The sequence below is a fragment of the Trichosurus vulpecula genome, chromosome 6 (assembly GCF_011100635.1).
Source record: "Trichosurus vulpecula isolate mTriVul1 chromosome 6, mTriVul1.pri, whole genome shotgun sequence".
NCBI lineage: Eukaryota > Metazoa > Chordata > Mammalia > Diprotodontia > Phalangeridae > Trichosurus > Trichosurus vulpecula.
The window spans coordinates 166,741,524-166,754,736 of record NC_050578.1 but is presented as its reverse complement, the minus strand read 5'-3'; the positions used below and the strand labels follow the sequence as shown (position 1 = coordinate 166,754,736).

Below are 13,213 nucleotides of genomic sequence, written 5' to 3'. Positions count from 1 at the left end.
TTTTACAAAACACTAGCATCTTCCACCTATTACCTGATATTTTAAATGTATCCCTTGGCCAAAATGGTAGAGAAAAGGCAGGGACTCATCTGAAATCCCCCTAATATCCCCCAGACCACCTTTAAATAATGCCACAAAACAATTTCTGGAGCAGCAGAACCCACAAAAGGATGGGGTGAAATAATTTTCCAGCCAAAGACAGCAGGAGTCAGCAGGAAGGTCTGTCACACCTGGGTAAGAGTGGAACACAGTCCAGCACAGGCCACACCATGAGAGACCCAGCCCCAGGAAACTAGGAGCAGGGCTTGGGAGACACTAAATCAGCAGTGGCAGCAGCTGCTCTCAGCTCTCAGCCCACAGAAACTAAGGGAGTCAAACAACTGGTCAGAAAGAAATTACAGGGGTCTCTTTGCTAGCATTGAAACAGGACTCTTGCTTTGCCCATACTTAGACCCAGATTGCAGTCCTCGGTGGCAGTCCCAGATTGAGGAGGTATACTAAGCACACCGGAGCTTGAGGCCACAGTGGAGAGGAGACCCTCCTCACAGTTCTAGGGCAGAAAAGAGCGGTCACTCACAAACCAGAGCACAGACCAGGAGAGTAATAATCACACCTCTCCTTAGATCACACCACCTTGGAAGAACTGAAAACTTACAGGTCCCTAGAAGTATCTCTGAAAACAGCTGCACAAAATCCTTAAAGCTTGGGAGAGTGCACCCTCCACTCTGGAAGCAGAGCTCTACTTTAACAAAGGGCTAAAAGCCAAGAAACAGGCTGGGGAAATGAGGAAACAGAAAACGATTCAGACCACAGAAAGTTACTGTGGTGACGAGGAAAGTCAAAATACACACTCAGAAGAAGATAACAAAGTCACAGCCCCTACATTCAAAGCCTCCAAGAAAAGTTTGAATTGGTCAGGCCATGAAAGCGCTCAAAAAGGATTTTGAAAATCAAGTAAGAGAGGTAGAGGAAAAACTGGGAAGAGAAACGAGAGTGATGCAAGAAAATCATGAAAAACAAGTCAACAGCTTGGTAAAGGAGACAAAAAGTACTGAAGAAAATAACACCTTAAAAATAGACTAGGGTCAAATGATACAAGAAGTACAAAAAGCTGATTATGAAAAAAATAACTTAAAAGGTAGGACTGGCCAAATGGAAAAGGAGGTACAAAAATTCATTGAAGAAAAAAACTCCTCAAAAAGTAGAATTGAGCAAATGGAAGCTAATGACTTTATGAGAAATAAAGAAAAATAAAACAAAATGAAAAGAATGAAAAAAAATAGAAGGCAATGTGAAATATCTCATTGGAAAAGCAACTGACCTGGAACATAGATCCAGGAGAGATAATTTAAAAATTAATGGACTGCTTGAAAGCCATGATTTAAAAAAAAAGTCTAGGCATCATCTTTCAAGATAAGAAATTATCAAGGGAAATTGTCCTGATATTCTAGAACTAGAGGGTAAAACAGAACTTGAAAGAATCCACTGATCATCTCCTGAAAGAGATCCCAAAATGAAAACTCCCAGGAATATTGTAGCCAAATTCTAGACCTCCCAGATCAAGAAGAAAATACTGCAAGAAGTCAGAAAGAAACAATTCAAGTATCATGGAGCCATAGTCAGTTTAACACAATATTTAGCAGTTTCTACATTAAGGGATTGGAGGGCTTGGAATACGACATTCTGGAGGGCTAGGATTATAACCAAGAATCACCTAACCAGCAAAACTGAGTATAATCTTTGGGGGGAAAATGATACTCAATGAACTAGAGGGCTTTTAAGCATTCTTGAAAAAGACAAGAGCTGAATAGAAAATTTGACTTTCAAATACAAGACTCAAGAAAAGCATAAAAAGTTAAATAGGAAAGGGAAATCATAAGGGACTTAATGGATAAACTGTTTACATTCCTACATGCTAAGATAATACTTGTAACTCATAAGAACTTTCTCATTATTTGAGCAGTTAGAAGGAGTATATATAGACAGAAAGTACAGGCATGAGTTGAATATGAAGGAATGCTATCTAAAAAAATAAAATTAAGGGGTGAGAAAGGAATGTAATGGGGGAAAGGGAGAGGTAGAATGGGGTAAATTATCTCACATAAAAGAGGCAAGAAAAAGCTTTTACAACAGAGGGAAAGAGGAGGGAGTAAGGAGGAGTAAGTGAACCTTATTCTCATCAGAATTGGCTCAAAGAGGGAATAATATACATGATCAATTTGGTATAGAAATCTATCTTACCCTACAGGAAAGTAGGAGGGGAAGGGGATAAGAGAAGGGAGAGGGAGTGGTGGTGATAGAAGGGAGAGCAGATTGGGGCAAAGAATAGTCAGAAGCAAAATGCTTTTGGGGAGGGACAAGGTGAAAGGAGAGAGAGAATAGAAAAAGGGGAATAGGAAGAGATTATAATTGTAAAAAAAAATTTAAAGCAAGTTTCTCTGATAAAGGCCTCATTTCTCAAACATATAGAGAACTCAGTCAAATTTATAAAAATAAGAGCCATGCCCCAATTGATAAATGATAAAAAGACATAAATAGTTTTCAGATGAAGTAATCAAAGCTATCTATAGCCATATGAAAAAAGGCTCTTACTCAATATTGACTGGAGAAATGCAAATTAAAACAATTCTGATACCTCATACCTATTAGATTGACTAATAAGAGGGAAAAAGTAAATGACAAATGTTGGAAAGAATGTGGAAAAAATGAGACATTAATGCATTGTTGATGGAGTTATAAACTAGTTAAACTATTTTGTGGAGCAATTTGGAACTATGCCCCCAGGGCTATAAAAGCATGCATACCCTTTGACTGAGCAATATCACTACTAGGTCTGTATCCCAAAAGAGATAAAAAAACCAAGAAGGAAAAGAACTTATATGTATGAAAATATTTATAGCAGCTGTTTTCTGGTGGCAATGAATCAGAAATTGAGGGAATGCTCATCAATTGGGGAATGGCTGAACAAATTATGGTATGTGATTATGATGGAATACTATTAGCAGATGCTCCCAGAAAAACCTGGAAAGACTTACATGAGCTATGCAAAGTGACATGTACTGTGTACAAAGTCACAGCAATATTGTTAAGGTGATCAGCTGTGAATGACTTAGTTATTCTAAGCAATACAGTGATCCAAGACTTATGATGAAGGACTCTGAAGGACTTATAATGAAAAATGCTATCTATCTCCCCAGAAAGAACTGATGGTATCTGAATACAGACTGAAGCATACTTTTTTTTACTTTATTTTTCTTGATGGTTTTTTTTTGGTCTATGTTTTCTTTCACAACATGACTAATATGAAAATGTTTTCCATGACTACTTTTATGTATAACCTACATCAAATTGCTTGCCTTCTAAATGAGGGGGTGTGGGGAGGGAGGAAAGGAGAGAATATAGAACTCAAAGTTTTAAAAATGAATGTTAGAAATTGTTTTTACATGTAATTGGGGAAAAATAAAATACTAAATATATTTTTAAAAAAAGAATGAAGTAACATAATGGGGCCTTTTAAAAAATGTATCCTTTAACTGTCTGTCTGAGCCTCCTTTGAATTGTTAGATTCTATGATTAGTTCTTAAAAGGGCAAGAAAGCTGGAGAGGGTTCATTTCTGGGCCTAGTCTACTACTTCTATGTACAGTTTTGCCACCTCACTCATAAACAGAAAAATTCTTACTATTCTAAAGTAAGTACTGGGAAGAACCACATGAAATTAATTTTAAAATCTAAATTATTAAATATAAATGGAATCATATTACTTTAAAGTATACATACTATATCTAGCAAGTCTGATATTGACTAGTGGTCAATCAAAGAACTACTCCAAAGTACTTCTCAAGGAATAAAATGGTTTGAAATTGACACGTAGTGTGCTTACATATATATATATATATATATATATATATATATATATGAAAGAGACTTTCTGAAGGGTTTTACAACTGGCTGTCCTCATAAACAGGTTAAAGATTGCCCTTATAATTCTATGTGCCTTATTAAAATGTTTAGCAAACCCCTTCTTTCATAGGAAGCACCAAGATAAACTTCAACACAGGTCCCATCCAAACCATCACAAAGACAAAATTAAGGTTTTGCTCTATTTAGTGTTTTGAAGCCCTCTTTCTTTCACAAACATACCATATAACTGATTCCAGACTGAAAATAATACTAGCCTAAAGACTACACAGTGTTTGTTTTTAATACAGATCATTTCATCTTACTTCAGCTGTGTTAAACTGAGAAGTGAGTTTCTCTACTAGGCTAGGGTCCAGGAGCTCTAAGGTATCATTACACTCTAACCTTCTGCCCTCCTCCCAGCAGTCAGTACCTGTTTCATCTGGGGAGCTAGGTGAAGCACTGTCCTGGGATAACGTGGTCCAGCTAGATTCTTCATCACTCGGAGCCAGGTTCTGAATCCGGTGGAGAGCACAATCCGTCTTAGCCCCTGTTTTAGGATGGTCCTTCTTGGTCTCAGGGCTAGAGGACACAGTGGCCACTTGACCATCCTCTGGACTTGACTGATGCTTATTTGGTTTCCGTGGCAGCACATCCCCATTCCCAATCACGTTGGAGGCCTGGTCCTGGCTTCCACCAGACTTCTCTTCCATCACCACATGGCTGTTCCCCAGGTTCTGTTCTAGTTCCCGGGCTGAGGTTTCCAGGTCTGCATAGTAATTGAGGAAGCTCTTGGTTCTCCTGGGCCGGGATGGTAGTATTTCACAGCCTGAAGAATCCTGGGGATTTGGCTCTTTACCCTCTAACTTCTCAGAAGTTATGTTTATGACTGCAGTGGGGGAGACATTTTTGTTTGGATCCTGAGGCCCCTGTTGTTCGGCTGCCTTCCGGAGCTGGTTCTCACCATTCTTCACCAGCTTTATGTTGGCAGAGCTGTTTCCCAGGAGGGGTTGTGCAGCAGGATCGGAGAGGCCCATTGCTGTCTGAATATTAGTTAGTGCATATTTTTTCCTGCATTTGGGAGGTGTGCTGTTCTTGGTTTCGGTGTGTTTTATTTCAGCATTCAACAATTCGTTATGGGAGGAGCGAAGATTAAGGGTGTTCGGTGGTATGGCAGGGCTGTTTCTATTCACAACGTCTGTTGTGTTGCTGCTGGCCATAAACACTGCCAAGGTGTCTGCACTGGAGTCAACTAGAGAAGAAAGAGGAGAATGAATATCCATGAGGGGTCATGTTTAGGCTATTTAGCATCTAGATTAAACAAATGTTTCCATATATTAACTCATAAGAATGAACACTCCCCTACAAGACCAATTTTCATTATGAACAGTGGACTCATGTTCTCCTTCTCCCTTACCATTCGTATTTCAAGTATATCTAAGTAAGATAGATAAATTCTACATAAATTTAAATTACACAAAGAAATATGGGGATCAGAGCTCCAAGATTTTATATATGAGTCTGCTACTCACACATTGTTATTTCAGTCAACACTGGTATTTTACTTAAGCATTTTTTTCCAAGACAACGAAATCCTCTTTTTATAATCTTAAAAATTGCTCCTCACCTTTTAAAAAAGAAAAAGATATAGCTTTCCCTTTCTTTTAATGCTCTAGGGTATAAGAAAATTGGCAAGAAATCTTCTGGGACTCCCATTCCCTAATTAGCCTGAGAGGTCATTATGCAACGATACAGCCAAAGTAATTTTCTCAACTCTGCTTAGGAAGGACCTTATGAATGAGTGAGAAATAAAATATCTTACAGAGTTCTTTGCTGGTATGTATACTCCTCTAATGTTTTTGCTTATATATTTCTGACCTGGATATCATACTCATATTCAGATTTATTTTGAAGTAATTATTTAATTTTACTGGGGATAAACACACACACACACACACACACACACACACACACACACACACGCCACTCATACCGTGTATTGTGCACTTGGCTATGGATGATAAGTTAGATCCCTAAACAGAATTTGAATATGCTCCTGAAATGAAATACAGACTCAGCTGTTTGCCGGCATCATATGCCCCCCTCAGAACTCCTAGGAAACAACTTGACAGCTGCATTTATCTCAAATACAGCTCACGCTTTATGTGATTTATTCCACGTGTTTTACAAGGATAGAAGAGAATAAAACGGGCTACTGAAGAATTACTAAGTCCCAAGCTTTCTGCAGCCTGTTGGGAATCACTTTTCTCTTTCTTCTTATCTGATCCATCATGGATCCTTTTTTAGATTGCTCCCACTAACTGGAAACCAGAAACAGAATGGAGCCTTAGCATTCCTGAAATACCTGTGAGACACTGGACTACTTTCTTTTCCTCGGGCAAAACAGAAGCAGAAAGGCATGAAAAAGTGTGGATGGAATTTTCCCTGGGTAGGTCCTGTGTTCTTCTACTGCCATTCTGAGGAGACTTTTCCTTGTATTCAAGCTAGGACATCTATTCCAAAGCATATCTATCTTGAGTTTCATCCAGGGGTTGTTAAGGTTTTACTGAAATGCATGGACCTTCAGAGTAAAGAGTGTTTAGGCTCTACCCTAGTTAGGATGCTACAGTGTTAATAAAGTTAGTGATTTCTCCTGAGACTGTCTTTTTCCAAGAAAAAAAAAATTTCAATTAAAAATCTGTTTTCTCTCCCTATCCTCCTTTCCTTTGAAGAAAAAAAGAAAATCCTTATAACAAATATGCAGAATCAAGCAAAATCAATTCCTGCCACTAGCCATCTCTAAAAAATCTGTCTTAATCTGTACTCTCAATCTACCATCTCAGGATGTTACTAAATTTTTTCTTAATCACTTAGAAATCTTAAGGCCCATGAGGCAATACTACGAATTCAAGGATTGTCTTCTTTCTAGTTGTTATTAGAAGAAATTTTGGCTTACTTCATTAGTAATCACAGAAGTTTTCCTAAAAGATAGTATTTACAATTCCTAGGTTCTGTACAATGTACAAGAATTTTTTTAAATGCTTTTTATATGCTGATGGTAATTGTTACCCTCTATGATATCCAAGCTGTCAGCAACTTCTGTAAATTATAGTTTTAAAAATGGATCATTTTGTTACCTAACTGGAAAAAATCTCCATATGAATCCTTTCCACAATCAAAGCATGTACACGATTTGATCTGGAATACTTAATAATGAAATCATCTAATGGACACATGAAAGTTAATCCTCAAAAGGAAGGCAGTCAGGAAAATCAAATAAATTGTAGTGCCCAATACCATAGCCTAGGAACTTAGAGCTATTCAAAAGGATCCTGAATTAAAATGTTAGGCAGCTGATTCATGATCAGATGGAGAAATATACAATGCTGAAACTAACAAAGTAAAATTTAATAAAGAAAAACATAAGGTACAATGCTTAGGTTCAAAAGATCAACCCAAGTGAAAGACTGGAGAGACAGTCACATGAAAAGGCTTTAGGTATTAAATGAAGTCAAGGTAAAAAAAGAGGTTGATATGGTTGCTGTGAAGTCATTAATTAATATTAATATTATATATTTTGTGTATGATTATAATATTATAATAATTATATTATTTTTTTTAAAGATACAGTATTCAGAAAAGGGCAGGAAACTGGAACTGTAATCTGCAGAGGTCAGGAAACACCTGCAGAATTATATTCCATCCTGAGTTCCACATTTTAAGAAGGACATCAGCAAACTAGAATACCTCCAGTGAAAAAGTAAACAGAAAAGTTAAGGATATTTAGTTAGGAAACAAGAACACATGATAGTTACCTTCAAAGATATGAAGAGCTCTCATGTAGTCAGTGAGTCAATAAATATGTACTAAGTGCCTACTGTGTGGCCAGGCACTGTGCTAAACACTGGGAATACAAAGAAAGACTAAAGGGGAGGGAAGAAAATAAGCATTTATATCACACCTGCTACATACGACATAGTACCTATGTGCCAGGCATCGCTAAATGCTTTACAAATATTATCTCATTTAGCCTCACAACAACACCCTGCCAGGTAAGTGTTATCATAAGACCCATGTTAGAGTTGAGGAAACTGAGGCAAATAGATGTTAAATGACTTGCCCAAGGTCACACAGCTAATAAGTGTCTCAGGCTGGATTTGAACTCAAGTCTTCCTGACTAGCAGCAGTACTATATCCACGTACCATCTAGCTCCCTCTACATGAACTATAGCATTTGAGTAAGTGCTGCCTCCCACAAGAGACCCACCCCGAGTGGTTGGTGTTACCCCTACCCAGGAAATCACTTTGTATTTATTTTGTATGTTTTGTGTTTATGGAGATCATATTGACCCCTAGGTGCCACATTTTAAAATGACATCGGCAAATAGGAGTACCTTCAGCAAACAGCTCAGTTAGGGATATGGACAGGCAACATGAATAGAAAACTGGCCTCAAAGGTAGGAAGACTTTACTTTACTTCTCAGCATTCCAGGCATCCTCTAAGCGTGTATGTAAGTTGCAGAGAAGATACTAACCTGAATTGGCAAAGGGAGTTTTCTCACTTGGGAGTTCCCTCTAACAGCGAAATCACAGATTTAGTCCTGTCTTCTCTCTCCCTCATCTCCTCAAACTCTGCCCCCCATCCCAGCAGAAGGTAAGCTCCTTAAGAATAGGGACTATTTCATTTTTGTCTTTATATATCCCATAATACACACCTCAGTGCTTACATGTTGCCTAGCACACCACAGCTACTTAATAGATGCTTGCTGACTAAACAAATAATTATTTAATTGAAACTGCATAATAAGAAAATGAATTTCTCACCATAAGAGACTGTGGCTATCTGTTAAGGATGGTATGGAGTACATACGTGCAGCAAATGCAAGTATGGATTATATGATCACTATAGTTGAAAAGAACCTTAAGAATTCTATCATTGTGCTAAGTACTACTAAGCAGACAGTTCAATTCCTAGAGAAGTCAGGACTATGAGAAAATTTCGGGAAATGGCCAGTGTTTTAAAAACCTGTATCATTAACTTCTTGGGGTGAGTGGGAGGGGGTAGATCGAAAAGTCAAGAAAGCATTCAGCGGAGCTCTCTCAATATTCCTCTTCAAACAACTTTAAAATAATGCCTCAAATTGAATTCTGGAGTGGCAGAGCCAATAAAAGGTCAGAATAAAACACTCTTCTAGCCAAAGACAATTTAGGAGGTCATTGTTGGAAAGAGAGATCTGTGAAACAAGGGTGGAGACTGGGCCAGAGCCAACTTGGCTGAGACATCAGTGGTGGGATTCGGTGGGATCAACAGAAGCAGTAGCTGCAGGAGCTCTCAAGCCAGAGACAGTAAGGTCACCTGGCAATTGGTCAGAAAGAGATTACAGGGGACCCCTGCACTAGCACTGGACATAAGACCAGATGCTGTTTGGTAAATCCATTGTCTATACCAACTTTTGGGTCATAGTTCGAGGGCAGAGAGGAGCACTTTCAGTCAAGAGGGAGCAGAAGTCCTGAGGAGCAAGATCACTTTTGGTCACAAGGTATCAGGGACCCCAAAGAACATTATCATTTCCAGTTCCAAAGGACCTGGAGAAGCCATGTCGACTGCTACCCAAGAGACCAAAAGCCCTTCTTGGGTAAGGACTAGAGTAAAGACCAGGGAAGCTGCAACCACACTTCTGCCGAGATCATACCACATTGGAAACAATGAAAAAAATAACCTGATGATAAAAAACTACTATGGTGACAGGGAAGACCAAGACATAAACTCAGAAGAGAACAATGAAGTCAAAACAGATACAAGCAAAATTGCAAAGAAAAATGTGAATTGGACACTAGCCTAACAAAAATTCCTGAAGGAATTAAAAAATTATTTTCAAAATCAAATAAGAGTAGTAGAGGAAAAATTAAGTAAAGAAATGAAAGTAAAGGAAGAACATTACTCCTTGTCACAAGTACTGAAGAAAATAAAACACTTTAAAAACCATAACTGGCCAAATGGAAAAAGAGGTACAAAAACTCACTGAAGAAAATAATTTCTTAAAACTAGAAACAATAAAACAAAGTTAAAAGAATGAAAAAAAAATTTTTAGAAGTGAAATATCTCCTTGGGAAAAACAAATGACCTGGAAAATAGATCAAGGAGAGATAATTTAAGAATTTTTGGTCTACCTGAAAGTCATGGTCAAAGAAAGAGCCTAGACATTCTATTTCAAGAAGCTATCAAGGTAAACTACCGCAATATCCTAGAACCAGAAGGTAAAATAGAAATTCAAAGAATCCAGTGATCACTACTTGAAAAAAATCCCAAAACGCAAACTCCTAGGAATATAGTAGCAAAATCCAAAGTCCAGAGCTCCCAGGTCAAAGAGAAAAGACTGCAAGCAATCAGAAAAAAACCATTCAAATACCATGAAGCCATAGTTAGGATCACACAAGACTTAGAAACTACCGTATTAAAGGAGTTGGAGGGTAGAGGGCTCAGAATATGATATTTCAGAAGGCAAAAGAACTGGGATTATAACCAAGAACAACCAACCCAGCAAAACAGAGTATAATCCTTAAAGGGAAAAAAATGGGTATTTAATGAAATAGAAGACTCACAAGCATTCCTGATGAAAAGACCAGAGCTGAATAGAAAATCTGACTTTCAAATACAAGACTCAAGAGAAGCATAAAAAGGTCAAATTGAAAATGAAATCTTAAGAAATAATAAGGTTAAACTGTTTTACCTTTCCACATAATAAGGTCATGAAAAGAGAATATAGAGTCTAGAGTGATATGGATAAAATATATTTGGATATGGATACTCTTAGTGATAAAGTATATTCTTAGGATTTCTGACTTTATAATATCCCTCTAATCTTTACAATATTTCATTTCTTAATCTCTGAAACCAAAGAAATCTATGAATAAGAAACGAGTAAGTTCTTTTACTCTCATTAAATGTTTGGATAGAATAACCTGATAATATGTTGCTATAGATTAGAAAGCCACAGCTTTTCCTGCTAAAATATTAAAATATGATCATTTTATTTTCCCCTTCACATAATGATGTCTGAAAATAAGTTTGTTAAGAAAAACTCTATAGAGATTTGCCTGTAAGTTAATCTTAAATAAATACAAAATTGTTCATGAAAAGGATCACATTTATAAAACTGTAGAATCACACTTCTTTACTTAGACCTTGTCCTAAGATTTAAAAAAAAAAACGAACTTCCCTTCGATATCTTAGCTTATAAAAGATATTAGCATTGAACATCCTGATCACTACCTTTGTGACAGGTAAGTATAAAAACAGGGAAGCCAAAGTTGCCCTGGATTTGCTTTTCAGTACCATACAAATGAAACCTGGTCTACATTTAGCCTGTTTTTAACACAAAAATGAGATCCTAAAATGAGAGGAATTATCATGATATGATACTATTAGGTTCTGTTTTTTTTCTCTTACCTACAATAAAAGTAAATTCTAAGATTCTATTTTATCCTTATCCCCCATTTCTCATGACCTTAGACTGTAAATGGATTGTTTAAAATCCCCATCTCCACAGCATTCTCCACACGTAGAACACACTCTCCTCCTCACCTCTGCCCCTGAAGAATCACTTCCTTCAAGATTCATCTTGAGATAGTATATTGCACATAAAGCCCATTCTGATCTCTTCTCCCTCACCCCCAGCTACTACAGCCCTCATTCCCCTAAAGTACCTCATCCTTATTTTGTCTTTGTCTTGTGTGTACTTCCATTTCGACATGCTACCCTTTACAAAAGAATGTAAACTTCTTGAGAGCAGAGGCTGTTAAATTTTTGCTTCATATCTCCAGCACTCAGCATAGTATGCCTGGCACATAGTAGGCCCCTTAATAAATTCTTGGTGATTGGGTGGAAAAAATCCAATGATGTGAAATTGCCTGACAATTTTTAATAATAGCAATATTGCCACAATTATAGATAACCCGTGAACATGGAGCCAGGACACAAAAGAAGACCTAGCGAAAGGACTCCCGCATGCTAGATGGGTTCTCTGTGGGGGATGTATAGGAGAATGTACACAACAAGAGAAGACATGGGTGAATTTGGATCTTTACTGATGGAAGGAACAACTGGGTACAAATCTGAGCAAAAAAATAAAAAGTGTCCAACTTTGTGAGCTTGGCCCAACTTCGTTCATAGATCTTAACTCAGAGTTTATATTGGTTGTGTGAATAGTCACACAATCTTAAGAAAGAAAAGGGAATTCAGAGGCAAGTTATTATACCTCATACCAGAATTACTAAGTGCCAAGCACAGCGCTAAGCCTTGAGGGACAAAGAAATGCCAAAACAGTCCCTGTCCTCAAGGAGTTCCCATTATGTTGTGGGAGACAACGTGTAAATAACTGCATACATATAAGACATAAAGAGAGTTTTTAGAAGGTAATTTCAAAGAGGATGGCACTTTTAGCAGCTGGAGGGGAAGAGGGCCTGGAAAAGTCTCTTACATATGGTGGACTTTGAAGAAAACCGAGGAAACTAAAATGGAGGTGAAAGAGGAGGAGATTCCAGGCATGGAGAACAATCAGAGCAAAGGTGTGGAGAGGGGAGATGGGAGTATTGTGGGTGAGGAATAGAAATGAGGCCGGGGAAGATGTATCACAGGACATGTGGAGGGACATAAAGTATGAGAAGCCTGAAAGTCTGGAGGGGAACATCTATAAAAGAATGCCAGAAGACTTTACATTTGATTGAGGAGGTAATTAGGAGCCACAAGAGTTAAAAGGAGCATGACAGGGCTGACCTTTGCTTAAGGAAAATCACGTTGGCACCTGAAGGGAGGGTGTACCAAGCAAAGTGCCGGGCACATAGTAGGCACTTAATAAATGCTTGCTGATTGAGTGAAATTGGAGGGGGACGACAATTCGGGCAGGGAAACCAATTAGTAAGCTACCGAAACAGCCCACCAGGAGGAAGTGAGGGCCTGAAGGAGGGCAGCACCTGTTTGGTGGCAAGAAAAGGACCCTACTACCTTATGAAGCAGTTAATAAAACTCTAGTTGTTGGGAAGTTTTCCCTTTCATTAAGCCTAAATCTATTTCTCCGCAATTTCCACCCATTCCTCCTATGGAGCCAAGGAGAATAAGCTCTATCCTGATAAAGCAGGACAAGCCAAGTGCCAAGCCCCAATTCCTTCAGCTGATCCTTATATGAAATGATCCCAAGGCACTTCACCATCCTAGCTGCCCTCTTCTAGATACCCTACTACAAATCAAGCTCCTTGCTAAAATGTGATACCCAGAACTCAGCCCAGTACTCCATATGTGGTCTGAACAGGGTGGTG

The 13,213-nt window shown here is 38.1% G+C and overlaps 1 protein-coding gene across 4 annotated transcripts in view; it reads right to left on the bottom strand.

The window, feature by feature from the left end:
* Positions 1–13,213, bottom strand: part of APBB2 (amyloid beta precursor protein binding family B member 2) — a 428,865-nt gene that overhangs the window by 219,131 nt on the left and 196,521 nt on the right. For all 4 annotated transcript variants that reach the window (XM_036762574.1, XM_036762575.1, XM_036762576.1 and 1 more), the window contains exon 6: positions 4,332–5,150. In XM_036762574.1, coding sequence (XP_036618469.1) covers positions 4,332–5,150 — 819 coding nt within the window. The remainder of the gene's footprint in view (positions 1–4,331; positions 5,151–13,213) is intronic.